The sequence below is a fragment of the Falco naumanni genome, chromosome 3 (assembly GCF_017639655.2).
Source record: "Falco naumanni isolate bFalNau1 chromosome 3, bFalNau1.pat, whole genome shotgun sequence".
NCBI lineage: Eukaryota > Metazoa > Chordata > Aves > Falconiformes > Falconidae > Falco > Falco naumanni.
Genome location: NC_054056.1, coordinates 16,989,876 through 17,015,103, shown reverse-complemented (window position 1 = coordinate 17,015,103; position 25,228 = coordinate 16,989,876). Strand labels below are relative to the sequence as shown.

General features: G+C 50.7%; 1 protein-coding gene across 1 annotated transcript in view; it reads left to right on the top strand.

Annotated features, from left to right (window-relative positions):
- Nucleotides 1-25,228, top strand: part of LOC121085160 (tyrosine-protein phosphatase non-receptor type 11-like) — a 58,019-nt gene extending 32,791 nt beyond the window's left edge. The window contains exons 2-16 of the mRNA XM_040587499.1: nucleotides 2,297-2,419; nucleotides 12,515-12,709; nucleotides 15,487-15,679; nucleotides 15,787-15,906; nucleotides 16,220-16,333; nucleotides 16,759-16,855; nucleotides 17,435-17,514; nucleotides 18,222-18,377; nucleotides 19,378-19,509; nucleotides 19,748-19,902; nucleotides 20,307-20,374; nucleotides 21,262-21,413; nucleotides 21,611-21,711; nucleotides 23,146-23,265; nucleotides 23,800-25,228. Of these exons, the coding sequence (XP_040443433.1) occupies nucleotides 2,297-2,419; nucleotides 12,515-12,709; nucleotides 15,487-15,679; nucleotides 15,787-15,906; nucleotides 16,220-16,333; nucleotides 16,759-16,855; nucleotides 17,435-17,514; nucleotides 18,222-18,377; nucleotides 19,378-19,509; nucleotides 19,748-19,902; nucleotides 20,307-20,374; nucleotides 21,262-21,413; nucleotides 21,611-21,711; nucleotides 23,146-23,230 (1,771 nt within the window). The 3' untranslated portion in view covers nucleotides 23,231-23,265; nucleotides 23,800-25,228. The remainder of the gene's footprint in view (nucleotides 1-2,296; nucleotides 2,420-12,514; nucleotides 12,710-15,486; nucleotides 15,680-15,786; nucleotides 15,907-16,219; nucleotides 16,334-16,758; nucleotides 16,856-17,434; nucleotides 17,515-18,221; nucleotides 18,378-19,377; nucleotides 19,510-19,747; nucleotides 19,903-20,306; nucleotides 20,375-21,261; nucleotides 21,414-21,610; nucleotides 21,712-23,145; nucleotides 23,266-23,799) is intronic.

Sequence of the window (25,228 nt, the reverse complement as noted above, 5' to 3'; positions counted from 1 at the left end):
AAGCTCCATTAGAGGCATTCATTGCTGTGCCAGTAGCAGTTTTGCGGCACGGTTAAGTGCTGGCCCAGCGGACAGTGGATTTATGAAAGCGTGTCACTCTTGGGATGTCAGGAATATAAGGCTTGGAAATGCTGGGATTCCTGTTTACCATCTGTTTCCATGGCCCTTCCCTAACAGACCTCTCCTCCTCCAGAATTCAAGGATCTTTAATCAAAACTGTTTAGCTTGCGGTGGGAGGGAGGAAATCCCAAATTGTGGAGGAGATGGTGACATTTCTTGACCTTTTCTCTGTGTATTTCGGGGACAAACACATTCTAATGAGTGTGCCTGTGCTTATGGTTGTAGGTTTAGTCTTTGGGTGTATTTCCTAACGCAGGCACTCAGCGAGATGCTGGGTTACACATTTCTCTGCAGAAATCGAGATAAACTCGCAAGCCCTTTGTGGGGGACAGTGTGTTGGCTAATCTGATCCACAGTCAGCTGTATACAAGAAATTAGCTTACTAAATGTTTCCAGATATGCTCCTCTTGAGAACCCACATTTCACTTTGCTGGTAAAACTAAGCTTTGCAGTTCTGGGCCGTTTGGTTCAGAGCGGTGCAGCGGTTTTGTCTGCCTATGCAGGAACCCTTACAACATCGCCCTTTTACTCTGAAGGGAGTTTTGAGTGTGCAGCTTCTTCTCTTGCAGTTGGTGCTGGCCAGAAACCCTCAATAAGCTAGCTTTGTTGTCATACAGAGTTAGTTGTGGCTCGTGTCCTCCTCTTTGCTCACGAAAAATATTACAGCAGTCCCATGCAGAAATGTCTCCTGGCACGCTCTAAAACTGAGCAATACTTTCAGAATGGAGTGACTCTGTTTGGAGTGCTCTTTGTGTGACTTGTGAGATTTCTCAAAATAGCCTGGCATTTAGAAAGTGGATTTTCAGCAGCTTCTGAAAGATCGAACCGTAAAGCTGGTACCACATGGGGAATCATTGGTCTAGTATGCATATTTAGTAGGCATTAAAGCCTGGGGAAACACCGAGTCTTGCAGTTCCATCAAGAAAACTTGATCAAGACTGATAGCATCAGAAATGAGGTCAGTAGGGTGACACTTAAAATACAAGGATTGTGATAAAGTAGCTCACGATATGATGAAACGTTTTTCCCCTTAGGGTGAGCTGTCTGCCTGTCCGTTTTCGATGATGCCCTGCTGCCCGTGCGCACCGACCGCGCTGTTGCTTTCCAGCAGCGTTCCCTTTGCTGCTGCTCCCCTGGCTGCGCGCCGGTCCCCTGCAGAGAACTTTGCTTTTGACCCAGCAGTTGTGCAGCTGGGGTCGTTTTCCTCTCTGCTCTTGGGAAAGGTGGCTGCAGCACCACAGCTTGGGCTATGACTAATTACGAGTTTAAAAGCGGCTGCTTCACTTGAAGTTGAAGAGTCAAAGCTGCCTTAGCTGAGGCTGGAGCAGACTTGTTACCTTCGGTGGGCAGGGCAGAGAGGGAGACCTGGGAACATGCTCTTGCCCTTGCGTTTGCACCAGTGCTTGAGAAATCCTTTGGCAGCACACAGGCTTGTTGCTGCTGCAGCGTGTTGCAGACCAGAGCGCGCCTTTCCTTCCCGCACGGAGCATCAAAGCAAAGCCGCCTGCTCTCCAGCTCTGAGCATCCCCTCTTCCTAACAAACTTGAAATGGGAGAGACCAAAGTCCTGAGGCTTGTGTTCTCCCTGAGGAGAACAAGAGCTTTAGGGTCCTTGATATTAGAGCTTTTTCTGGTTTTTTCTTTTTTCCTGTTGTGACACATGCCAGGAAACCCTTCAGGCATTTCTTTAAGCACCCTCAGGGATGCAGGTCTTTTCTTGGGCCCAGTTCATCTGCCAGCAACGTGGCAGCTCCAAGGGCATGAGCCTGGCAGGGTGGGAAGCAGCTGGCCAGGATCAGACCCAGACCCAGAAAAGTCAAAGCTGTTTTCTCAGCCAGTGGTTTCCTCCTGAGAGGGAATCTCCTGCCCGTGCCACAGAAAGCGTGTGGGGCTCTTGCTTTTGCCTGATCTGAGGGACAGGAGGACAAAGTCCTTTGGGAAGAGACCTCTCTTGAGAAATGTCTGAGAAGACTTTCTCGACGGTGACATCTGAAGGGAGGGGTTTTCTGAGTGGAAGCTGAGCCCCGTGAGGTGGTGGGGAGGAGGGTGGGCAGGACTGGGGCTCTGTACCTGCCTTGCAGGTAGGAAGGTGGGGTCTGCCCCCGGGCAGCAGGGGAAGGCAGCCAGGGCAAGCCCAGGCTAACTGCCATTTCAAATGTCATGTTTGCGCTTTGCAGGTGGTTTCATCCCAACATCAGCGGAATTGAGGCAGAGAAGCTGCTCCTGACCAGAGGTGTCCATGGCAGCTTTCTGGCTCGACCCAGTAAGAGCAACCCAGGAGATTTCACTCTCTCTGTCAGGTAAGCCGACAGCAGCCGGCGGGTTGTGGAGGAGGAAGGGGCTGTCTCAAGCTGTCCAGCACACCCTGCTCTGACTGATGGATGGGCAAGGGGAGAGATGACCCCTCTGTGGTACCACCCAAAGTAAACTGCCCCCCATCGCTGCAGGAGCTGTGCCAAAAGGCACACACCACTTCCCACCCCCCTACTCTGGGTTTGTTCATCCCTGTGGGTTGCACGTGCCCCTGCCCAGCCAGGGCTGGCTCTGTGCTTGTGGCGTGTTTTTCCAGAGCCACTGTTGCCAGAGGAGGGAAGGTAACAGCAAGCCTGCTTATTTTCTGGGGGAGTATGTTCAAGCCCAGCAGGAATTTATGTGGAGTAGCTGAGGGAACTGGGGGTGTTCAGTGCAGAGAGGAGGGGGCTCGGGGGGACCTTCTCGCTCTCCGCAACTGCCTGACAAGAGGGTGTAGTGAGGTGGGGCTGGTCTCTCCTCCCAGATAGCAAGTGGTAGGACAAGAGGAAACGGCCTCAAATTGCACCGGGGCAGGTTTAGATTGGGGATTAGGAAAAAATTCTTCACTGAAAGGGTGGCCAAGGATTGGAACAGGCTGCCCGGGGAGGCGGTGGCATCAACGTCCCTGGAGGTGTTTAAAAACATGTGGATGCAGTGCTTGAGGACATGGTTCAGTGGTGGGCTTGGCAGTGCTGGGTTAATGGTTGGACTTGATGATCTTGAAGGTCTTTTCCAGTCCAAATGGTTCTGTGATTCTATTATCTCAGTCGAGTTTTAAAGGAACTTAATATAGTTGCCTTTGGGAGAGACTTGTGTTCTGTGTCTGTCAGGGATCCCAGGCACGCCTCCGTAAGAGGCTGAGCTCACTGACCAGCCTCACAGTGCCCATGTCACCAGACACAGTCATGTGCATCACCTGTAAAGTGCTCTTGTGCTCTTTGGGGCCAAGGCAACTGCAGAGAGGAAGGCTGCGGTTTTGCCAACGGTCTTTGTGACTGTAGCCCCGTACAATGCAGTGGAGCAGAGGCACTGGGTAGAACTTTTTGAAGATGAATGAAAGGGAGGAGGCAAAGAGTAACATTGACCCAGTGAGCCCCTGAAATAAAAGAAGCAAGTTGTGGGCTCAAGGTGCCATCCAGCTGGTGCCTTGCAGGGAAGTAGCTCAGCAAAGGTTTCTCCAGGCACTTGCAACGCAGACTTCTTTTCTTGTGGTGGCTTCTGTTTAACTTAAACAGCCCTCATCTTGTTTAGGAAACTCCAGTGAGTTTATAAATCCTTTGACCAACACTATGTTTAGAGAAACTTTGTGCAAACAGCAGAATTGACAGAGCATTTCCACCTGTCAGGGCAGTGACATCCAGGAGGACGTGAGGAGTACCAGCAGAGTCTGAGCCTCGGTCCCTCCATGTGCACCTCTGCCCCACAGCTGGCAGCGTGGCAATGCCTGCCTGGCTCCACTGAGACATCACCCTCTCCTTGTTGCCTTAACTGCTCAGATGAAAGGCTTCTTGGTCTTATTTCTTCCCCCCTTGCAATTGACCGCAGACTTGAACAGCACTCCTCTCTGCCCTCTCTGCCAGGTGCAGTCATTTCTTTGCTTGGCAAGAGGGAGGGTTTGCAGCTGCCTTATTTTTTCAAATGCTTCCTTTTGTGTTGGGGAATGCATCCCAGCAGTCTGGCCCTTTGCCTCTAGGGTGGCTTTGACCGACCACAGCTTCTTCTGCTACGGCGCAACACAGCAGAAGGGAAGAAGTCCAGCTTTTCTCGTGCATAGGCTGGGTAGGGAGCGTTTGGATCTGACTTCGCTAGCTCCCCGGTAATCTCACAATCAGGAGTGGCTATGAGGTAATGAGAGAGGCAGGAAGTGCTTCTAATTAAAATGGAAAATAAACCCAGCCACAGAAAGCTGCCTTGAGCAAGCCATGACAGCAAGGGAATACGTGTAAAACGGGGGGTTATCTTCATGTGAGCTTCGCGTCTCTTTTTGTGTCATTTTGTGAGTCAGAGAGGTGTCTGATTGTAAAGTGAAGTACTGACAGCACCTGCTTAGCCAGGCGGTGTGCAAGCAGATGCAGGTTATGGCTGTGCAACAGTGTCCTGATGTGGAAAGATACCCAGCAAGCAGCATAATTACCCTGAAATAGCAAGGTAAATGGCTTTGCCAAGAGGGCGAGTTCCCACACCTGCATTACTGCACTCGTGCCTTGTGCTGTGGAGTCAGTCCACAAGTCTGCATAGTTTTCTTCCCTGAGCTCTGTCCCTGTGCCTCAGCCAAAGGCCATGTGTGTTTCTGCTGTTGTGGTTTGTCGTCTTCCACCTCTGCTGATCCACTGCCTCCCCTTTTCCAGCTGTGGCACGTGTTGAGACGGATAAAATCTTGGTCTCCCGTGGGACAGCTATGGGGCTGCCCATGGAGTATCAGAGCAGTTCTATTATTGCTACTATTTCTTCACCCCTTTCTGCTTTCTCTGTGACAGAAAGCAGAGAGGAGGGAGGAAAGGGGAGCATCAGCTTATTGGAGGGGGGTTGGACCAATTCCTACTGCAGGGAGACCTTTGTGTTGCTGTAAATATTTAATAACAGTATTAGTTTGGCCATAAGATAGAGCCAATTAATGCCCTAATGCATGAACAGTGCCTTGCCGCAATGAGAGGCAAGTTAAGAGCAGAGCAATACAGCATGCCTTAATATTGAATATTGAACAGCATCACCACAACCCACTGACAGATTGTACCTCAGTGGAAAGTCTGACCAGCTCTCACAGTTCTGAGTAAACCAATACTGTGACACATACCATGTTTCCAGGAAAGCACATTAAATAAGACACACAAGCTTAGAGGCAATGTGGTGAGCTTTGGGGCATCACAAATCAAAGATAAGGAAAGAATTCTTTCACTGACTACTTCTACCTGCAAGTCCTTGCTCTTTCCTGGCTCATCCCATCTCTATTCCATGTTTTGAGGCAGGGGTTGCCCTGTAGTCTCGGGTACAGAAAACTTGCTTGGACATAGTCCCTGGTTAGGTAGACCAGTTTTGCTCATACTTCATCTGAGCGATACGCTTTTTGCCCACTGCTGATGGCTCCAAAACACGTGCTTAAATGTTCTTGGGAATTAGAGCTGCAACACCCAACAAAGTATAGAATGAGTAGCTTTATGCGCTGTGAGAGCTGAAAACTTGGGTGGCCGTCTTCCCGCTATGGTTTTCCCCTTTCCCTGTTACATTACACACGCACAAATAACAAATGTGTTATTCTCACCTAGAATTGTATCCTGACAGAGTTTTTTGTTTGTTTTTTTTTTTGTTTGTTTTTTTGTTGTTGTTTGTGTGGGGTTTTTTATCTCGGAACTGGACACATCGATACATGTTTTTGCTTCCTGAGACATAAAAGGTTTTCAAAGGAAACAATACTGGTATCTTTTAAAAAACTACCTAAAATAGAGGTGTCAGTAGGAGAAAGTACCTTTAGGAAAACAATTCCTCCTTCTTTCAACCCCTCTTCAGCTTCTACAAGGGTTTTTGAAAGCCAGTGAGGGGAAATGCAGCTCGTTTTAATTACAGAGAGGATGTGGGCTGAAAGGAAAGCAGGCGATGGCGTTTTGGCTGACCAGACCACACACCAAGTGACCATGTGCTGGTGTGTATCCAGATATGTGTCCCTGAAGAGAGGCTAGGAAATAATTCTGCAGAATTACGAGAAGATTTCCATGAAACTCTGTGGCTGCTTTCCCTCTCTTTCTTTCTTTACCTCTGTGTTACTCTTTTAGCCTTTGCCATTGCCAACTAGTCTTCGCAGGGCTTTGTTTTCAGCTCTTAAGAGAAAGAGGCAAGCCACATGGAGGGGACGTGATGCAGTTAATTAACGGGTGATGTTTGTCCTGGTCTGAAAATTATAGAAGAAAATTCTTCAAAAAATCCTCAGCTCCGAGTCCAAACTACTGGCAGCTTGTAATCGGCCAGACGTGGCTCCCTTCGTCAGCCCTTCCTCTTAAACATGCTCCTTCCTGGGATGTCTTCAAAGAGAAGCTCAAGCAGTTGTTCCACCCCAGGGATCGGACCCACTGGCCGCGGTCCGGTGCCCAGAGGGCTGTGTTCCTGAGAGGTCTCTGGTGTGCTGGTGCTACGTCAGTACTGGGTACTGAATTGGAATTTATTGGCTCATCTTCTTCTTTGGGCGCTTTGGCAAATACATGGAGCACATCAACAGGGAGGAAAGTGGTCTGGCAACTTCAGCAGAACTGTAATGATGATGGAGAGTCATTTTGAGTAAGGCTGTAGTAATATCCGCTGCGTCTGTACGTGAGCTGTCCTGTTTCGTTCCATGCAGTTGCTGCAGCGCTGCTCTCCGGAGGTATTTCACTGTTGCCTCAACCCAGACAGTAAGAGATCTGTATCAGTGGGTCACTTAATGTGGGTGATACTCCTCGTTGCAGGGATTGCTCCTGCAGGCTGGGAGTGCCAGTGTTTGCCCAAGGCAATGGCAGCACTCTGGCACTTCATGCTTTCTTCAGAGTGGCGCGCAAAACCTGCGCTGAATGGGGCTGTTTGGAGGGATGTCACAGCTTCTGAGCCTGGCGGGGGCTGGAGGCTGGAGCTGGGCTTGCCGGGCAGCTGTGGAAGCCGTTCTGTGTGGTGGGAGCAGAGCTAGTTGGGGGGTTTTTGGAGGATGCAAGTAGAGTTTATTTGCATGTCGCAGTTCTGGTGAAGGGCTGTTAGAAAAGCTTCCTTGCCTTTATTGTGTGCTATGTCACAGCTCGCTTCCTAGAAGGACCTGGTACTGGGTTTGCTTTTGATACTGAGTCTCCCAATTTTTAATTGTGATTCTAAACAAAATAGACCTCCCTTTGAAAGTGAGAGCTGTTGGGGAAGAAATACGGGCGGCCACACAGACAGTGCCCCGTGTTTCCAGCCTTCAGTGCTTGCTGGGATCTGCCAGAGCATGCTTTCAGAAGACCAAGTGTTTAGAATTGCTTCTGAAGAAAGTGAACAGCTTCTTACAGATTTGGCCAGGTCTGGGTAAATAGCTTGAACAAAGGGAAGAAGCATGTTGAAAGTTTGCCGAAGTGGTGCTTGGCCTGTGGCCACAACAGTAATGCAGATGCCAAGACAGTTAAGAACCATCTGTCAGAGACCCTGTTAATTTGGAAATTGGGTCACGTTTTATGGGAACAGATCTTATCCTCATTCATGGGATACAGTACAAAGTGTTTCTGGGTAACAAACTCTTGTTAGAGCCATAGTCTTCCAGAGCAGTTTCCCTGTTAATGCTTCCACTGAGCGTTCCTATATGTAACTGGACTTTTTTTTTTTTTTTTTTTTTTTCCAAGAGGCATGTACAAATACACTCTGGGTACAGGTTAAGACATGCAATCAAGGAGGACTTTGTCCTGTAGAATATGTACTCCACAAGAAGGACAAAATCAATACTAGGGGGGGTCTTAGGTGGGTTGAGTCGCTGCCTGTGGACGGGAAGAAAGTTGGATGTGGAGAAGAAAAGGCTTAAAGAAGCTCTTCTCTGAAGTAGTTGTCCTTGTGTCTCATCATCATAGCACCTACCAGCCCTATTAAAGCCCTGTTAATCCTGGCCTACCTCTCAGAAACATTCAGTGAGAGATAAACCTGGTTCTGCTTCTTCCAAGGTAATCCAGCCAGCTAAGGGAAGCATTGTCCACGGTACAGCTAGGAAACAAATGGTGGGCTGGAGTCACTGTGCAAGCCTTTGAGGAGGTGCTGAACATCACATTGTCAAATTGTGGCTTAGTGCTTTTACCACAAGATCCTTCTTCCCTTAAGAAAGCATGTTTTCCTCTGATAATGGACTTTTGTCCTGGAGTGGCTCAAATTTATTTGGAAGCAAATCATTCAGTTGGAGGTGTAATACAAGCAGGTGGATGCCTTCGGCTGACTTGTGCACGTGTGCTGCTATTTGCAAGTTTCGCGGGGCAGAGGAGTATGTTGAGGGTCTCCTTTTGATGGCAGATGGTTGGCAAATGGTCTTTGCTTCACATCCCTTCCTAGGGCAAAAGGCTGGGTCTCTTTGGAGCAGGAAGCACCTTCAGGAATGCAAAAAGCATAAATGCCCTATAGGAAAATGGTTCGCTGGGCAGTTGGATGTCCTTGGTCCCTGTGCAGCTTCTGGAGCTTCTCACACCTTAAATGAGCAGGCAGTCAGCTGAATTGCATCTTCCTAGGAATCAGCTGTGAAGACCTCAAAACGCATACCTCCTGTCTAGAGTTCACTTGGCTGTGTCTGAGCCGCATCGCATGCGAATGTCAGTCGGGTTGTATTAGCGGATAGTGAGTTTTCTCTGAGAGCCCAAGCTCTCATTTAATTGAAAGCAAACATTCAGCAAAGTTTCTAAACCCTGTGGGAGAGTCATCTTGGTTTTTCTGTAGAGAGTCTTCGGGGGTTTTTTAGGTTGCTTTTTGCAGCTTGTCAGAGGGTTCATATGTGCACACTGTGAAGCCCTAGGCTTTCTCTGACACAGGCAGGAAAAGCACATGACAAAATACTTTTGGGGATGCAACAGGCAAAGGTATTTCTGACATTTAAAGTGTTTCTTTTGCTTTCAATGACAAAAAAGGGTCTGTTTGGTTTTTTCCTCTTCTTGTTGACTGTGCTCTGTTGTGAAGAAGAGCAGGCTGAATCTGCACTAGTTGTCACTGCAGTATGGACACAGATTCACAACTGGGAATATTCTGGATCAAGAAACCCTCCTAGATAACTAGCTAAGGAGTTGTGCCGATAGTGTAAAGAAGCTTAGCTTGGAATGGAGGCAACTCTGATTGGACTCTGAAGCTGCCAGAAAAGCTGACATCTGCTATTAAACAGCGCTGCATCCTGTATGAGAGCTGTGTGTTATTCAGAAGTAGCCATGCCCTCCAGCACAGGGCAGCTGAGTACTCTGGGCATCTCCTTTGTACTTTATTTCACCAGCCAGCATGTCGAGGACATGGTTTCAATGATGCTGCTACTCTGCTGTCCAGTTCTGCTGCCCGGTTTGGAGCTGCAGAGATGACGCAAGCATTAAGAGAAGAAAATGGGAAGGAAATGGGGATCGATCAATGCCCTTTGTGTTTAGCATGACCTTGAGGGCTCATGGGATAAATGACGCTGATTATCTCTCTGCTTTTCATCCCTGAAGTGCTCAAAGGCCTGGGGGGTGGAGAGTGGGTCTGTGAACTGAGCCTTTGTAGGTCTGTAATGGGGTGGGGATGTGGGGATGGAGCTGTGGAAAGAAGGGAGCTTTTGAGCCTCAGGCCAAATGGCAAAACCACAGTTTTGTCTGCTGCCTTCTGTGAGGCACAAAGGCTCTTCTCGTCCAGCTGCTGGCGTGAATGGCAGAAGCGCTTCACGTGCCAGCTCCTCTGGGAGAAGAGGCATTGTCATCAGAGTGCTGGCCGGGATCTGAATTTCACAGCCAGGTTTCATTTCCATCTCGTGAGTTCTGCTCATACCCTGGATGCAAATATTGCCAAACTTTTGAAGTCTTTGCCCGTAGGACAGCTGGAGTTGGCGTGGCGGGCCGGCTCAGAGCTATACGTGCCAGAGTAACCACATGTCTCTAAACACCCAGGAGTGCTGCTCCTGGGCATCGCTTTCCTATGTTACAGACGGTTGGGTTCTGCCTCCAAGACCTTGTTGTCAAGGTCTACTGTGACTCTTCAGGATCCAGATGCAGATTTTCACATCTCAGACCTGTTTGTCAATCTCTTGCTGATTTTCTTCTGCTGTTAATGTGGGGTGATGGTAATACTGTGGATCCTGCCTCTGGCTGTTCACACTCAGTTGGTTGTTGTCGCTGAATTGACACCAACTGGAAACCACCTCAGTGCCAGACAAAGCATCCAAGAAGGGCTGTGTGAGCACAAACTGGAACTGTTGGTTCTACGTTGACAGTCCTCTTTAGCAACTGGGATGGAGTAAGTGGGAATACGGCCGTCTGTCAGGGCAGCGTTCTAGGGAGAACCACATGACGTAGTGACTGTAGCTTGAATGTGGCTAAGAGGGTTGCTATTTCATCATAAATCATGCCTCTAATAAAGGCTGATCTGGAGGAAGGGCTCAGTGGCTGTGCTAACACACTGCTGTTAATGTTTCTGTGGGCTCTGCAAGTTTTAGCACGCAGATTTCATCGCCAGGTTCCAGCTTGGCCTTGTCTCGTTGCTGAGCTGCTGCTGCTGTGTGCTCTAGCATGGCTCTTGGACAGTCAGCGTTCAATCTGCTTGTGCACGTGTCAAGCCCCTCACATGACTGTTAAAGATGTGGAAATAGCAAAATCCGTGGCAGTAGTTACATAAAGGTAGCCACACCTCAGGGCAACACAAGTGGTAGTTGATGGTAGTGGTGGTAGTGGTAGTGACCATCCCGTCACGGTGGTCACCGTGTGTGACAGTGTGTCACCGTGTGTGAGTGCCCTTCGCCAGTCACCCCACAGTCCTGCAGATACACAGCCCCAGGCTCGTGAAATTTGATGTCGTCTGCTGTTAGGCCTTTTTGAGAGAGTGAGTTATTGCAAAGTCAGCAGGGTCCTCCCAGGTGGACTTCCATGAGACCTTGCAGTTGCCAGTGTAGTACTCGAGGACGTACCAGGGAGGTCATTTCTCACCTTGCCTGAGGAGCCAAGTCTTGCGTGTGTGAGGCTGGCTGGAAAAGCAGCTGGATCCCCTCTGCTGGAGATCTTGGTCACCTTGGTGCTGCTCCAAGCACTTGTCTAGACTAGAGGAATTTGCACAAAGATATCCAAATAAAATGACACTGCTGTAAACCTGTGCAGACTTAGAATGATACCGGGAATCTTAGGGAGCGACAAGCACGGTGAAATGAGGCTAGCACACACCCTGGTGTGCACATCTCTCTGACATAGCTGGGCTGTGCCAGAATCCCCTAAGGCAGGTGGAGCCTTTTGCCATTGCTTGTATTTGAGAGCCAGATCTTAACCGGTCCCTGAAATCAAGAGGTGGAGTCCAGACTCAGGCAGACAGTACCTACGGCCCAGGAAAGCTAAACAGGAGATGGTGGTGTGGAGCTGGGGCCAGATATCCAGTACCATCCAGATACCTGGACTGTCATTACATTGCTGTGGGGCCGTACCCTGCTGCAGAAAGGTAGCAGAGGTACAGGCGAGACCACTGCTGAGAGCCCCAGAGCTCCTGCCATGGTCCAGCTCTTCCTTCCATTTAACCTTGTGCGGCGACCACTGCAGCTTTTCAAATTCCCCACTCCACAAAATGGCTTTTCTGTCTGACCTGGTGCACCACCTTGAGTCTCCTGCATCTTGCTGTCACGGTTGCTTTGGCAACAAATTGAGAGAGGCTGGGAGCCACTCAGCAGGGTAAAGAATGAGAAATTTGCCCAGATTTACGAATCTCTCTCTGACCCAGCTCGTCCATCAAGCATCGGGCTTCCAGCCATGTCTCCCCGGCTCAGGGGGGCTGCTGCTAAGTGCATTTAAAATGCAATTAACCTGCCTCTCAGAGGTTAGTGTGGCCCTCTGAGGAAGGAGACAGGGCTTTGCCAGTTGAGGAGGCTCTTGGAACAAGCTGATAAAGGCACCCAGCCATATTCCCTTGAGCCTGGAGGGCACCACTGGAGAGGGGAAAGTATTAACCCTTTCAGTACAGTTTATAGGCTTTGCAAATATTAGGCAATATATTGGTTTGAGTGATTTTTTTTTTTTTTTTTTTTTTGCCCCTGCTTTTTTAAAACTAATTAGATGATACCGAGTACCCTTGTGCATAGGAAATTGTTTACTGTAAACCAGAGTGAGGTCAGGGACTCATCCAGCTGAGAGGGTAAGTAGCTTAGGATAAATGAAGGGATGGCAGAGGAGGAATTATTCGTCTCCTGTGCAGTGCGTGAGGTTTCCTGGAAGCAGAGTGGGAGCTCAAGTCAGTTCTTGGCTCTGTAACCTCGGCCAAGGAGCATCCATCCCTTCCCCTGCTGTAGAAGGGTGGCCAGCATGAGCGGCATCTGAGCGAGCGGGGAGCGTGTGGTGCAGCGTGAAGAGGTGGGTGGTGGTCAGGAGGCAGCTGGACTCTGAAGGCCGGTGCTGGGTTTCCATTCCCTCGTGCTCACAGTCTTGTTTGCCTTCCTTCCTCAGAAGAAACGATGAGGTGACGCACATTAAGATCCAGAACACAGGGGATTACTATGACCTGTACGGAGGTGAGAAGTTTGCCACTCTTGCAGAGCTGGTACAGTACTACACCGAGCAGCAGGGGCTGCTGCGGGAGAAGAACAGCAATGTCATCGAGCTGAAGTACCCTCTCAACTGCCAGGACCCCACCTCAGAGAGGTAAGCCAGGCTCTCCAACAGCCTCTCCCAGTGGCGGTGCTGCTGTCTTCCCAGATGGCTCAGGCTGGACGGCTGCGCCTGGCCTGGGTTTGGAAAGGAGCCCGAAACAGAGTGTTGCCTGGGTGTGATTTAGCTGTCGTGACCCAAAAGCTGCCCACCTCTGGGATGGTGGTTCCTTAGTGGCTCTGCGTGCAGACATGACCAGAAAAGATGGCTAGGCCCAGAAGCTGATACTTGCTCAGTGTCAGCATGTAGCAATAAGCTTTTTCTAGCTTTTAGGCAACAGGGAACATAAAAAGGTAGAATCATGGAGTGGTTTGGGTTGGAAGGGACCTTTAAAGGTCATCTAGTCCAGCCCCCCTGTAATGAGCTGGGACATCTTCAACTAGATCAGATTGCTCAGAGCATCCAACATGAGCAGCATGAGTCCATCTGCAAAGGGTCCTGCAGGTATGTCCTAGGAGACACATAGCTTTGGTTTTAAAAGAAACAAAACACTTGCAAGTGACTTGTCTGCCTTCAGGACGGTGAGTGGAAATGCGCTGTGAGAAGCCTTCCCCCAGCCCGCCTCGGTCTGTAACCGCTGCTGCCTTGCAGGGGTGGGAATGGCTGGCTCCCTGCGAGAAGCCGCTTGCCTTGGGCTACTTCAGGATGTTTCCACCAGCCCATTAGTGACCTTCTTTCCTCCTCTTTGTCTGTGACACTCCAGTGACCCCTTTTTTCCTTTTCCTCCCCCTCAGTTTCCCCAGTGTCATATGCAGCAGCTGACGCCGGGGGGTTGGAAAGGGGAATGCCTAGTCAGGCGGCCGGTGATGCCAGAGCAGGCTCCTAACCGCTCTAACTTTAGCAGCCAGGGTAAGGTGAAGCTGTGACTGGTCTCGGTTCCTGAAACAGGGCAGAGGTGCTCCCCTCGCACTGTCATGTGAGCCGGCGGGCCGTGGCGCTGGGAAGTCCCTCCAGCTCATGTGCTCCCTTTGTTGCCAGGGTGGTTTCTTTACTCGTCCCAGATCGCAGGGTGAAAAGCAGCCGGGCAGCTGCTCATGTTAGCAGAAGCTCGGGAAAAGTGGAAACCCCCTTCAGCTGGGTTTCCCCCTCTTTTCCTGCCAAGGAAAGTCTGGCTTGGCAAGGAAGCTCGGTAAAGATTTCTGCTCCAGACCACACATCTGGTGGCATCAGGCAGAAGGAAGGGTCCAAGTCCTCTAAATACACGAACTGACGATGGTGTCAGAATATAGTGGGATGTGTCAGGGTAGCAGTTTCCAAGACCTGGGGCTGAATAGCAGCAGTGTTGCAAGCAGGCACCGAGGTACTTGGCCCGAGGTTCTGCCCATGATCCTAATGACTTCTCCAGCCAGGGGGAAGGAGTCTGGCCCTTTAGGGGTCTTCCCAGCCAGGCCTGACATGGCTGCCGTTACAGCGTGCTCAGTCAGGACTTGAAAGGCCTGGCATTGCAGACTGCCATTCTATAAACTCCGTCCCCTGGGACAAAGTTGCTGAGACGTGACGTGATGCCATTGCATCGCCCCTGGAAGGTTATTTTTGAGCCTCTCTGAACTCCTGGCAGCGTGGCTGCAGGCCCGGAGCCAGCGCCTTCCCAGTGAAACCCGTGGCATCTGCCCAGAGCCCTTGATGGCGCGTGGGGATTGAAGGCTCCGAGGCAAAAAGCAGCTCTGCTTCACTCCAGACGGCCACCTGTGCCTACGGAAGGCTGCGGCCAAGCGCTGGCCCGTGAGGCGTGCCGGCCCGGGGAGCCGCCATGCGCGCCGCGGGGGAGCTGCCTCGCCAGAGCACGGAGCTCGCACGGCGCTGCCGTGGTTGCTGCGGAGGGCATGGCCGGGGACCGGCAGATTATCCTGTGCTTGACCCCGAGGCGTCGTGGCACGGCTGCTACAGGCTTCTGGCCGAGCCAGTTCAAAGGTAGCCTGCGTTTCACTGGGCTGCGGTGTAAGCGTGTCAGCAGACCAAGAGAAAGGATTATGAGAGATTAGGTAGAGAAACAGGGGCACATGCATGCGAGATGTACACGGATGGAGAGGTGGAGTAACTCGTGCCCACGCAGTGAGGCTTGGGAAGGGCTGAGCACAAACCTCCGCACCTTGTAATTGCCACTGGCTGCAGACGCGGCCGCAGGGAAGGCTGGAGGGAGAGAAGCCTCGTAGGCACAGTGGGGAACCCGGTTTTGCCACTCCAGGCGGGCGTGCAGGGCACTTCTGTTCTCCCTCAGCCAGACCTGAGCTGAGTTAGTGACTTGGCCAGGAGGATCCTTCTGAAAGTCATTCCCAAACTGTGTCAAAGCATCTTGTTCCTGGTCAGTTTGCCCATGTTGCTGTCTGATACCGCAGCCTGCTGACTCCAAGCATTCTTTTTCTTCCATATTAAAAAATAAAGAAGAATGTAGCCACCTTCAAGTAAGAACTGCCAGATTCGTGTTTCTTACAGCTTCGTCAGAGCCCTATCCCTAGGTGACAGTGCTTGTCATATGTCACACGGCAGTTTAATATACCGATGCCATGTCACATTTGGCTGGAGGATTGGGCAAAGTCCTGATGCTTCCAGCCTCAGGCTATGGTACTGGTGTGACATTGTGTAGCGTTGGAGGAAAGTCGCTGGGGCCTGTTGCCAAAGTAAGCCAGTGCCATGCCAGTGGGTTGAGCAGATTGGGAGCCTAGAAGTAGGTTTCCCATGAGCGCCGTCCCCAGCAGCAAGTGTAGCCCATGTCTAAAAGCAATGCTGTGTATGTTTCTGAGCTGACCTTGCTCTCTGTTGCTGCTCCCTAGGTGGTACCACGGGCATCTCACTGGCAAGGAGGCAGAGAAGCTTCTGACAGAGAAGGGGAAGCCAGGTAGCTTTCTGGTGCGGGAGAGCCAGAGCAAACCAGGAGACTTTGTATTGTCGGTGCTGACAAATGAGGATAAGATGGAGACAGGAGATCGGAAACCACACGTGACCCATGTGATGATCCACTACCAGGTGGGAAACGTGCTGTCCCTGCTCACCTGCGATAGGCGCTGGGTGGGTGACCCAGCTGGGAGCTGTGCGTTCGAGTCTCCCTGTGGTATTGCCATTCTGTCCCGCAGCCGGACGGGAAGTACGACGTGGGGGGAGGAGAGAGGTTTGACACGCTCACTGACCTGGTGGAGCACTATAAGAAAAACCCCATGGTGGAGAAATCTGGAGCTGTGGTTCATCTGAAGCAGGTAATAGCTGCTCGAGCACATATTTGTTGGTTCTGGGCTTGCCCAGACAGCTGGGGGAGTGCAAAGGTCTGCCCCTGCTCTTTGGGAACTCCCTGCTCCCAGAACATCCCGCTGGCTGTTTGTCACACTCATCCAGGCTCATGCTTGCCAGAGAGGTCCCTGGCCCTGCACTCAGGGTCTCAGGAAAGGACCCAGCTCCTACCAAGACCCTCACGGATTTGGGAACTGTTTGGTTGTGTTTTTTTCAAGGGGACAGTTACCTGTCCTTCTGTTATTGAAAGTGATTTCTGTTCTGTCTTCATCTGTCTTTCAGCCATTCAATGCCACGCGCATCAATGCAGCTAACATTGAAAACAGAGTGAAGGAGCTGAACAAAATGGCAGATCACAGTGAGAAGGCCAAGCAAGGGTTCTGGGAAGAGTTTGAGGTACAGGATGCTTCTGTGCTTTGTCCCACTCGTGCCTGCAGGTGCAGAACATCTTATTTGCGTGGGAGTATCATGGTTTTCCAGCACTGAGAACCTCTTCTCAACACTGTTTCTCCTTTCCCTGTTTTCCGTGTTGGAGTTACTTCCTGGTCCTTTTTTTTCATTGTTTTTTCTCATGTCCGAGGCAGTTTCTCCTTCCTCATCCTAGAACTGCCTGCATTTTGTTCCCTGCAGGGATTTGTGCCTTCTCCACTTCTTAACTTTCTCATCAAGCTGCTTCTTGGCTCCCCTTCCCTTCCTGTCAGCATTCCCTTTGCTCTTCTCCGCATTAGGAAGCCAAGCAGCTAGTGGAAATAGCCCTTCCCTTGCCTCTGACTCCCCTTGTCTGCCCAGAATAGTTTGTTCTTTTGTATTCTGCTCCACAGATGCTGCAGCAGCAAGAGTGCAAGCTCCTTTACCCCAGGAAGGAGGGACAGCGACCAGAGAACAAGGCTAAGAATCGCTACAAGAACATCCTTCCCTGTAAGGACGAACTGAATAGCGGTTTCGTGTTTTTTTTTCACGACGGTTTCTGCATCCTTCTCTGGGGCTGGGTAACCCTGCAGAGCTTTCTGATCCTAGCTGAATCAGAAAGAGCTGTATCCTCTCCTAGTGGAGTGGTCCAGTTAGCTCACGGTGTTCTTCATCCCCTTTCTAACCTAGTCCTTCCCTTTTGCGTGGAAAACTGCTAAATTGCTCTCCTCTCTTTGTGCTGTGAGTCTAAATATGCTTCAGAGCCCAAGTGTAGTTCAAAAATCCTATAGAGCAAGCTAGAGCCTCCAAAGGAAATACAGGAAAACTTGAGCTCAGGTTAGCCTGCAACACTGCGTATTGCTGATGTCCACCAAGTTACTGCGGGCCAGGTGGTGTGGAGTACCGCCAAGTGTCACCAGGAGAGCATTTTATGCCCTCTTCTGCAGTAGTTGCCCATGTGACTTCATAGTAAGAGCCTTACGGGAGCCCTCGCTGGAAGCCACTGTGACCACTCTGCAGCAAAGCCCACCCGTGCTCCTGTGTGTGTGATGTGTTCCTGTGTTCATTCCGGACTCTCTTCTCCTTCAGTTGATACCACACGGGTGGCACTCCGAGATGTGGATGAGAGCGTGCCTGGGTCAGACTACATCAATGCCAACTACATCAAGGTACTTGGGAGAGGGAAGACACCATGTGGGGGCTGTCTTCAGCCCCGTGCTGTGTTTCTGGTGGGTAAGTGCCGTAATGGTGTCAGTCTTAAGGGAGTGGACTGTCAGGACCAGTATTTTTCACTGGGTCCAGGCCAAACACTGTTTTTTTCTTATTGTATCCCAAGGGATCTCATCATTCTACAATGTCCTGTTTGTCCCTGTCTGAGAGTTTATCTTAATCCACTCCTTTCCTTACCTGTTCAGGAGGTCCTAGAGGATCGACCAATACTCTTATGTCATTGAACATTGTCTCTAAGGTCAAATTATAATTGTCATCTGTAAGCTAATTGCTGCTTGAAGCTGTATTTCCAGCAGTGCTGCTCTGGCACTTAAGCAGCAGCCTTTGGGCAACCTTCAGGTGGCTTCACTGCAGCCACATCCACCTGCACCTTGTGCAGCTGCCTGCTGGCAAGAGGCTGTGGCACAGGAATGTGCGGTACAGCAGCGTAAAGGTCCCTGGAGGCAGGCAGAGCACTTTTCTGGCGACTCTGTTGAAGCTGGTGATGAGAGGGGTTCATGTCTGCAGGTCTGCTGAGGAAAATCAGCTAGCTCAAAAATCCTGCGTGGCAAGGTGTGCAGATTTTGCTGCTGAAGGTGCGCTAAAGCAATTCTCAATTCCTCACTCCAGCATTGCTGGCTTTTTGCCCTTCTTCTTTGGTCCTCAGAGCATCCCTGAAGATGGAAGGAACTCGGAGCACTGCAAGATCTATATAGCCACCCAGGGCTGCCTGCAGACAACTGTGAATGACTTCTGGGCCATGGTGTATCAAGAGAACAGTCACGTCATTGTCATGACAACTAAGGAGGTGGAGCGGGGCAGGGTGAGCGCTTGTAGGGTGCTGTCCCCAAGCCTGAAAGTTACCTGCTGCTAGTACTATAGTGTTCGGTTAAGTTGTGTCTGGCTGGCTTTCATTTCATTTCTCCTCTGTCTTGTAATGTTGCTTTAGCTCTTCATGAAAGAAACATACCACTCTGCTCTGTGCAGCCTCCCCAGCCCTGTAAATATTAATGGGGTGCCCCTTGCATGACTTGCTTCAAGGCTCTAGGGAATTGCAGGTGATAGAGAGAGAGAAAGCATCGTGCCTGTTATAGCAAGCTAGAAAGCGTGGCGGGGGGTGGGGTGTTGCAAGCTGTGTGAGGAACAAAAGTAATTCTACAGCCTATCTGTGTACCACCTGTGTGCATTTCACTAGGAGTGGGTTGGTGGGGGCCAAAGAACACAGTGAAATTCCATACAGAGCCATTTATCAGAACAGCCGTCCCTAGAAAAGAGAGGAGCTAACTGTGATTGGCACTAGCTGCTCTGCTTGGGAATGAGGTGGGGGCTGTGCTTGCAACAGCCTTGTGCAGCGATGAGATAAAGGTAGCGCTACTCGCACACCTTCTTTTGCATTGGCAAAGTCACTATAGCAAAGGGGGGGTGGACTGGAGGACAGGAGGGGTGTAGGAAGACCGTGTAGCCCCTTAGGATGGAAACCAGGCTCAGGAATTAGGCGATGACCAGACCAACAGCTCCGTTGGTGCAGCGTGTCGGGACTATGCCTTTGGCACAGCAATGCCTGCCTGAGGCAGGGGCTAGGCGAGGAGGAAGATCCCCCTGGGGAGGGAGATCCCCCTAGGCATCGCGTCCTTCCTATAGGAACGGCCCTTTGGGGTACAGCCCCGGTTCAAAGGAAACGCTCTGTGTGTGTGGCCGCTTTAAATGTCTGCACTGGGGTCACACACCCTTTGAGTGCAGCAGCACCCCTGCGCCAGGTGCTGAGGGTTCATCCTCCAGCTCCCCGGTCTCCGCTAACCAGCAGCTCTCTGGTGTTGCTGCAGAACAAATGCTTCCGCTACTGGCCGGACAAGGGTTGCACCAAGGAGTACGGGTGCATCTGTGTGCGGAATGTGAGCGAGCGGGAAGCCCAGGGCTACTACCTTCGGGAGCTGGAGATCGTGCGGACCGACAAGGTGAGTCCTCTGCAGCTGTCTGACCGTGTGCTGGGAACATGCCGGTGCTGGAACCCCCGGGGAGGGAGCTGTGGCGTTTCAGTTTGGCCGTTTTATCATTATTTTTTCACTTAATGGTCCCACTGCTGAATTTCTGGGCCATTTTTTGCCCCAGGTTTGAGAAATAAGAAATGAAGGAGAAGCCTCCTGGTGGGAGGAGGGGGTTTCTGACTAGGTGGTGGGTCTCTGCTCCCTGCAGGATGAGTGCCCGAGACTGGTGAAGCACTATCAGTATTTTAGCTGGCCAGACCATGGGGTGCCCAATGAACCAGGAGGGGTTTTGAGCTTTCTGGACCAAGTGAATCGGGCACAGCGAAGCATTCCAGACACGGGGCCGATCATAGTGCACTGCAGGTACGAACCAGTGGGCTGTCAGCACAGGGGCACTGCAGTGGGGATGGGTAATCAAAATGTGTGGCTTTTTTTTTTTTTTTTTTTTTTTTTTTTTGTTACACCTGCAGCTGGGTCATCACGTTAGCTGATGGTAGGCAATTGGGATAGAAGTATACACGTGGGAAAATACAGCCCTCCTCCAGAGCCTTGCTGGTGATAGAGCAGGCCTGATCTGGAGTTGGTAGCTCTGGTGCAGCCTGCTCAACTCTGATCTCCTAAGGGTTGGCATTTGGCTGGGCTCGTCTCATAGCAGCCATGCCAAACCTGCCCAGGATGGACCAGGCGTGTGTGGGAGCTGAGGTGACTAACTCTGGGGAACGTTTCTTCCTGCAGTGACTTTTTTTTTTTTTCTTTTCTCTTTCCAGTGCTGGAATAGGACGCACAGGCACCATCATCGTGATAGATATTCTGGTGGATATTATTCACCGGCAAGGTATGTCTCCTGGTCTGTCTCATGGGTTTCACCATTTGCCTTGCTCTGACCAGTTACGGGATAACCCTGCTCTTGTGCAAGCAGTGGGTACGTGATCTCCGATCAGTGGGTTTGACTTGTCTGGGCAACAGTGGGCTTAGCCTGAATGCAGGGTGAGAAGGGCTTTTGCACTGTGCCCAGTTCCCTGTTTCTCTGCGGGCTAAGAAACGGAGCTGTAACGTAATGAAATGTGAACCCTCTCCAAATGGGCATGCACATGGGCAGCCCTCTAGCAAGGGAGGTGCTTTCAGCAACACAGCACCGGAGAGTCTTCTCCTTGGTATCAGTGGGGCCAGGATTTCAAGGTCTCCTGGACAGCCCTCTTTTATTGAGAGCAGGGTGGGGGCACACAGCTTCCATAAGGGTGTGAGTCCATTAGCCCTTTCAGAAAAAAGTCCCCCAGGCTCTTCTGTGTAGAAGGGCTGTCACCCTTCCCTGAAATTGTAGAGCTGTTGTGGAACTCTCTGTAATATCTCTGGGTCTGGCCTGGAAGCCTTGAGGCAGGTAGACCCTCTTCAGCAGCAGTTGTATCTATTTCATAAACCGTGCAAGGGGGTATGTCTGGATCTGCAGGAAGTTGCTGCAGCAAAGACCTAATTCCCCTTCACTCCCCTTGCTCCAAGCAAGTCAGTCCTGCCTCAGCCATGCATACTTCAAGGTGCTCTGGCAGGGATAAAAGTGAAAAGGTGGGGGGGGGGAGCGGAAAAGTGTCCTAGGCATAGAGATGCACCAAATCCTTTCACAGTATTCTGGGACTTCGCTGACACTGTGTGCAGCGAGATACTGAAAGCTTTCAAAGTTCAGTCTAATTCCCATTCCCTAAGCCTCACCTTGTTGCTCTTGGGCAGGTTTGGACTGCGATATCGACATCCCCAAAACTATCCAGATGGTACGCAGGCAGCGTTCGGGCATGGTGCAGACGGAGGCACAGTACAAGTTTGTTTACATGGCTGTTCAGCAGTACATTGAGGCTGAGCAGAAGAGGTTGGAAGAAGAACAGGTGAGTCCTCTTGGGCTTGGTTGGAAAAGCAGGGGCAGAAGTTGGCCCACGCCAACTCCCACCGTCTGCCTGGGGCTGCAATGCTGCCCTGAACACGTGGAAATAAATCCACACCCACCGCTCCCCTGCTGGCATACAGCACCTTTCTTCTATATCTGCGTTGAGTGGGATTTTATTGTCTTTGCTTTCTCTTCCAGAGGAATAAAAGGAAAGAGCGCGATTACTTGAATATCGGCTACTCTCCTATGGAAAAAGGCAGAGCCAAAGGGCAGCCCCCTTCACCACGGACCCAGGCTGTGTAAGCTGAGCGTCTCTGCCAGGGCTAAGAACTCTCGCAGCAGTAGACAGAACAGCTTGAGCAAAGGCCCCGGTATTTATCCGTTGCCAGCCTGCCTCTCCCATACCTGAAACCTGGCCAGTTGCTGGGTATCGTACGGGAAAAGCTAAGCATGGAGGGGTGACCCCACCACCCCGTCATCAGGGCTGGTGGCAGCACACCTTGCCTGTGTGCCACGCTTCTGGAAAGGAGAGGAGGAAATCGAGCCCGATATCCTTGCCTTGGGAGAATCAGGTAGCGAGTGAAACTGTGCTACTGCCACTGAGGGACTTTCACAGCAAAATCTGAAGTAAGACGGGAAGAGAGCAGAGCAGAGGGAGGTGGATTCGCACCCATGTGGAGAGGGAGCATGTGCTAAGTAAGGAGCATGAGTGCCTTATGGAAGCAGAGATAAAACACCTCACACTGTTCTTCCCTCTTGCCCCAAGTAATGGGATACCAGTGAGTGATAAGAGAGGTTATAAGTTGAAGGTGAGTGGGTAGGGGCGCGTGTCACATATAATAACAAGAGATTTTGGGCACCTTGAAATTGCATATTTGGTTTTGAACTAGGCAGGAGCCGAGGAGCGGGTGTTAGAGTGGAGGCAGAAATGCTGTTGCTAGACTCACGCAGAATGAAAAATGCGACTGAAACGAGGAGGGCAAAAGGAGATGTCACACGTTCTCTGGGCATTTGGTCACCGCTGGAGTGCTGGTGGCTCCTGCATACTGCACCCAGCGTGTTAGAAACTGCAAAGACCTTGTTCTCATGCAGCACTAAAGGCAAATCTGGATCCTTCGCTGGTGTTGTGAACCTTCCTGTGGGGTCTGGCCAGCTGAGATCTTCCCCGCTGGGCTCTAGGAAAGTTTGTGCCGTGTTTAAAATGCCCAACTTTGAAACTGCAACTCTGAATAAATGATGGGGGCAAGGACTGAGCCGAGCACGGAGAGCTCTGCTGGGCTGGTACGGTCTGCTTCAGAGAGCCCCCGGGAGTTCACCCTTGGGTGCCAAACCTGCTTTAGGGGTACTTGGCTCTGGCCTTTGGCACCGTTCTCTCCTCCCATTACACTTTAGAAAATCCAGAGAAATTGGATATGTAGAGAAGGTAGGAGTGGGGAACACCGGGAACTGTATCCGCTATCCTGCAAGAACTTTGCATCCTTGAAAGGCTGATGTGGGGGAAGGTCCAAGGCTCCATCCCCAAGCCGTATTTGAACCTAGGAGGGGTGCCCTGGCCAGGTGGAGAGAAAACAGGGCTTGAGAACAGTGGGTGCCCCGATGTCATCCTATCTACACGGCTGGGAGGGAAAAAGGGAGCTTGGCTGGGCCATTACCCGCTTCCCACTGGCCACCTGCTTCTGGGAAAAGATCCAGAGCTGTGAGGCTGTTAATAACAAGGCTTTGTTTATTGACAGGGTTGACGATGAGTCAGCTTCCGTCTACGAGAACCTTAACATCAAAAGCCCAAAGGTTTCAGGGATGAGTAATACAGGGCGATAAAGGAGCTGGAGGTGAGCTGTATGGAGGCTGTACAGGTAGGAATGCTTCCCTTGATTAACTGAGAGTGTCACCGCAGTCTGTTTACATTGCATTTGACCTACCTCCTCTTCAGCTCGGCTTATGCAGACCTCTGTGGCTCTGTCTGCATCAGGGAAGGCAGCTATGCTTTGACGAAAGCTGATGGAGCCTGAAGACGTTGTACTTAGGGACATGTTTAGTGGCGGACTTGGCAGTCCCAGGTTAACGGTTGGACTTGATGGTCTTAAAGGTCTTTTCCGACCTAAATGTTTGCGTGATTCTACAATGTGGCTGTGGCAGAGAACAGGGGGGAATGGCAAAACGGGACCTGAACAGGGAAACACATTTATAATGTTACCAGGGTGGGGGGAGATCTGTTTTTTTGGACTGTTACGTTAGGAGGCTGTCAGACTCGGAGAACAAGACTGTATGCAAACAAATAGGAAAGACTTCACACGCCGGGAGTGTCTCAGCTCTGTAGCCTTATCAATGCACTTTTCTCCCAGTTATAAACCCTGCCACCCTTCTTCCTTCTTGTTTTTGGAATGCAGGATTTACAGTGTTTACGTCCACCCTTCCCAAGTTCTGCAGTTGCAGACAATTTTTTTTGCCCATCTTGCCTTCCCCAAGCACCTTGGATTCAGCGAGGAAGAAGCTGACTGTAAGAAGCAAGCAGAGTCTGCGCCTAAGAACGTGCCTTGACCTAACTTATTCGTGAGAAGGATCTTCTCCCATTCTCCCCTGTATCAGTAGGTTGATATTTATGTGGAAGTGCCTCTGGACATTCATTAGGGCATCAAAGCTCAGTTTAATATTTTTTTTTTAATTTAAGATTCTTATTTTTTACATACAAATTGTTAAAAGGAATGGAAACAACTATTTGCTTAGGAGCTTTTCCAGGGTTGCCCACTTAGGGTGTTAGTAAAATGTTAGTACACTTCAATGTTTTCATTAGGTCAATCATTTCTAAGTGTTTTTAGACTAAATCCTGGAGTAACTTTGCTGCCTGTGAGTGTGAGAAATAGAGAGCACTGCCTGGACCCAGGTATTTGCACCTCTGTTCGTTCTCTTCTCACACTTCCTTTTGGCTGTACTGGTTCTAGATTTCTATGGCAACCCTGCCAAAGCACACCGAGCAAGCCCTGCTGCTGTAGTACAGCAGACGCGTGTGTGTGCCTGGGAGTGCTAGCCGCTCTGCACGCGGGTTTCATAGCAGAACTGAGAGACAGAGGTGAGCATCTCCATCCTGGCTGTGTGGGTCTCAGCGCTGGGCTAAGTGAAATCTCACCTAACTGATGGGTGCTGAAGGGCAGGAAAGCAGCTGTGGCTGTGCGCTGTGCTTTTAGCCACCCCTAGCGAGTAACAGCCTCGAATACTAACTGAGCTGAACTTTTTGAGCTGGGCCCCTCTAAGCTTGATGCAGCTCTTGCATTACCTTGCTGCATGACCTCTTTTCTTTCTCCCTTGCAACTGTATGGCAAGTGTTGTGTCTGCTGAGTAAGGGTGTTGTAGGAGTGTTTGTGACTTGACCAGTGCTATGAAGACGAGCGTGTCACTGAGTGGAGTATTCCAGTTCTGGTCATAAGTCTTGACTTGTGACTGCCAGTGCTTCCTGCTGTTCCAGCCCTAAGGCCTGCAAATAGTCCTGCCAAAGAACCCCTTCCTGCAGGATCCACGTGTCTGGAAGTGTGCTCTGAGGGGAGCCTTGGGTCTGAGGGCCAGTGCCTGAACCTCCAGAGCATACGTGGGGCTGATGCTGGAGTCCTCCTCGGTCCCTGGCACAGGGTGGGCTCACTGCATGGTGGGGGTGTTAGTGCCTGGAGCGCCGGCTCCGAGTGTTGAGCAGAAGGGGTTGAACAAGAGCACAATGATGTACCTTGGCTGTATTTCCTGGCTGGTCTTCCTGGTCCCATGTCCCAGGGACAGGAGAACTGTTTATTTTTATTGCACTTTTAATAAATATTGAATATTCTCAAGGCA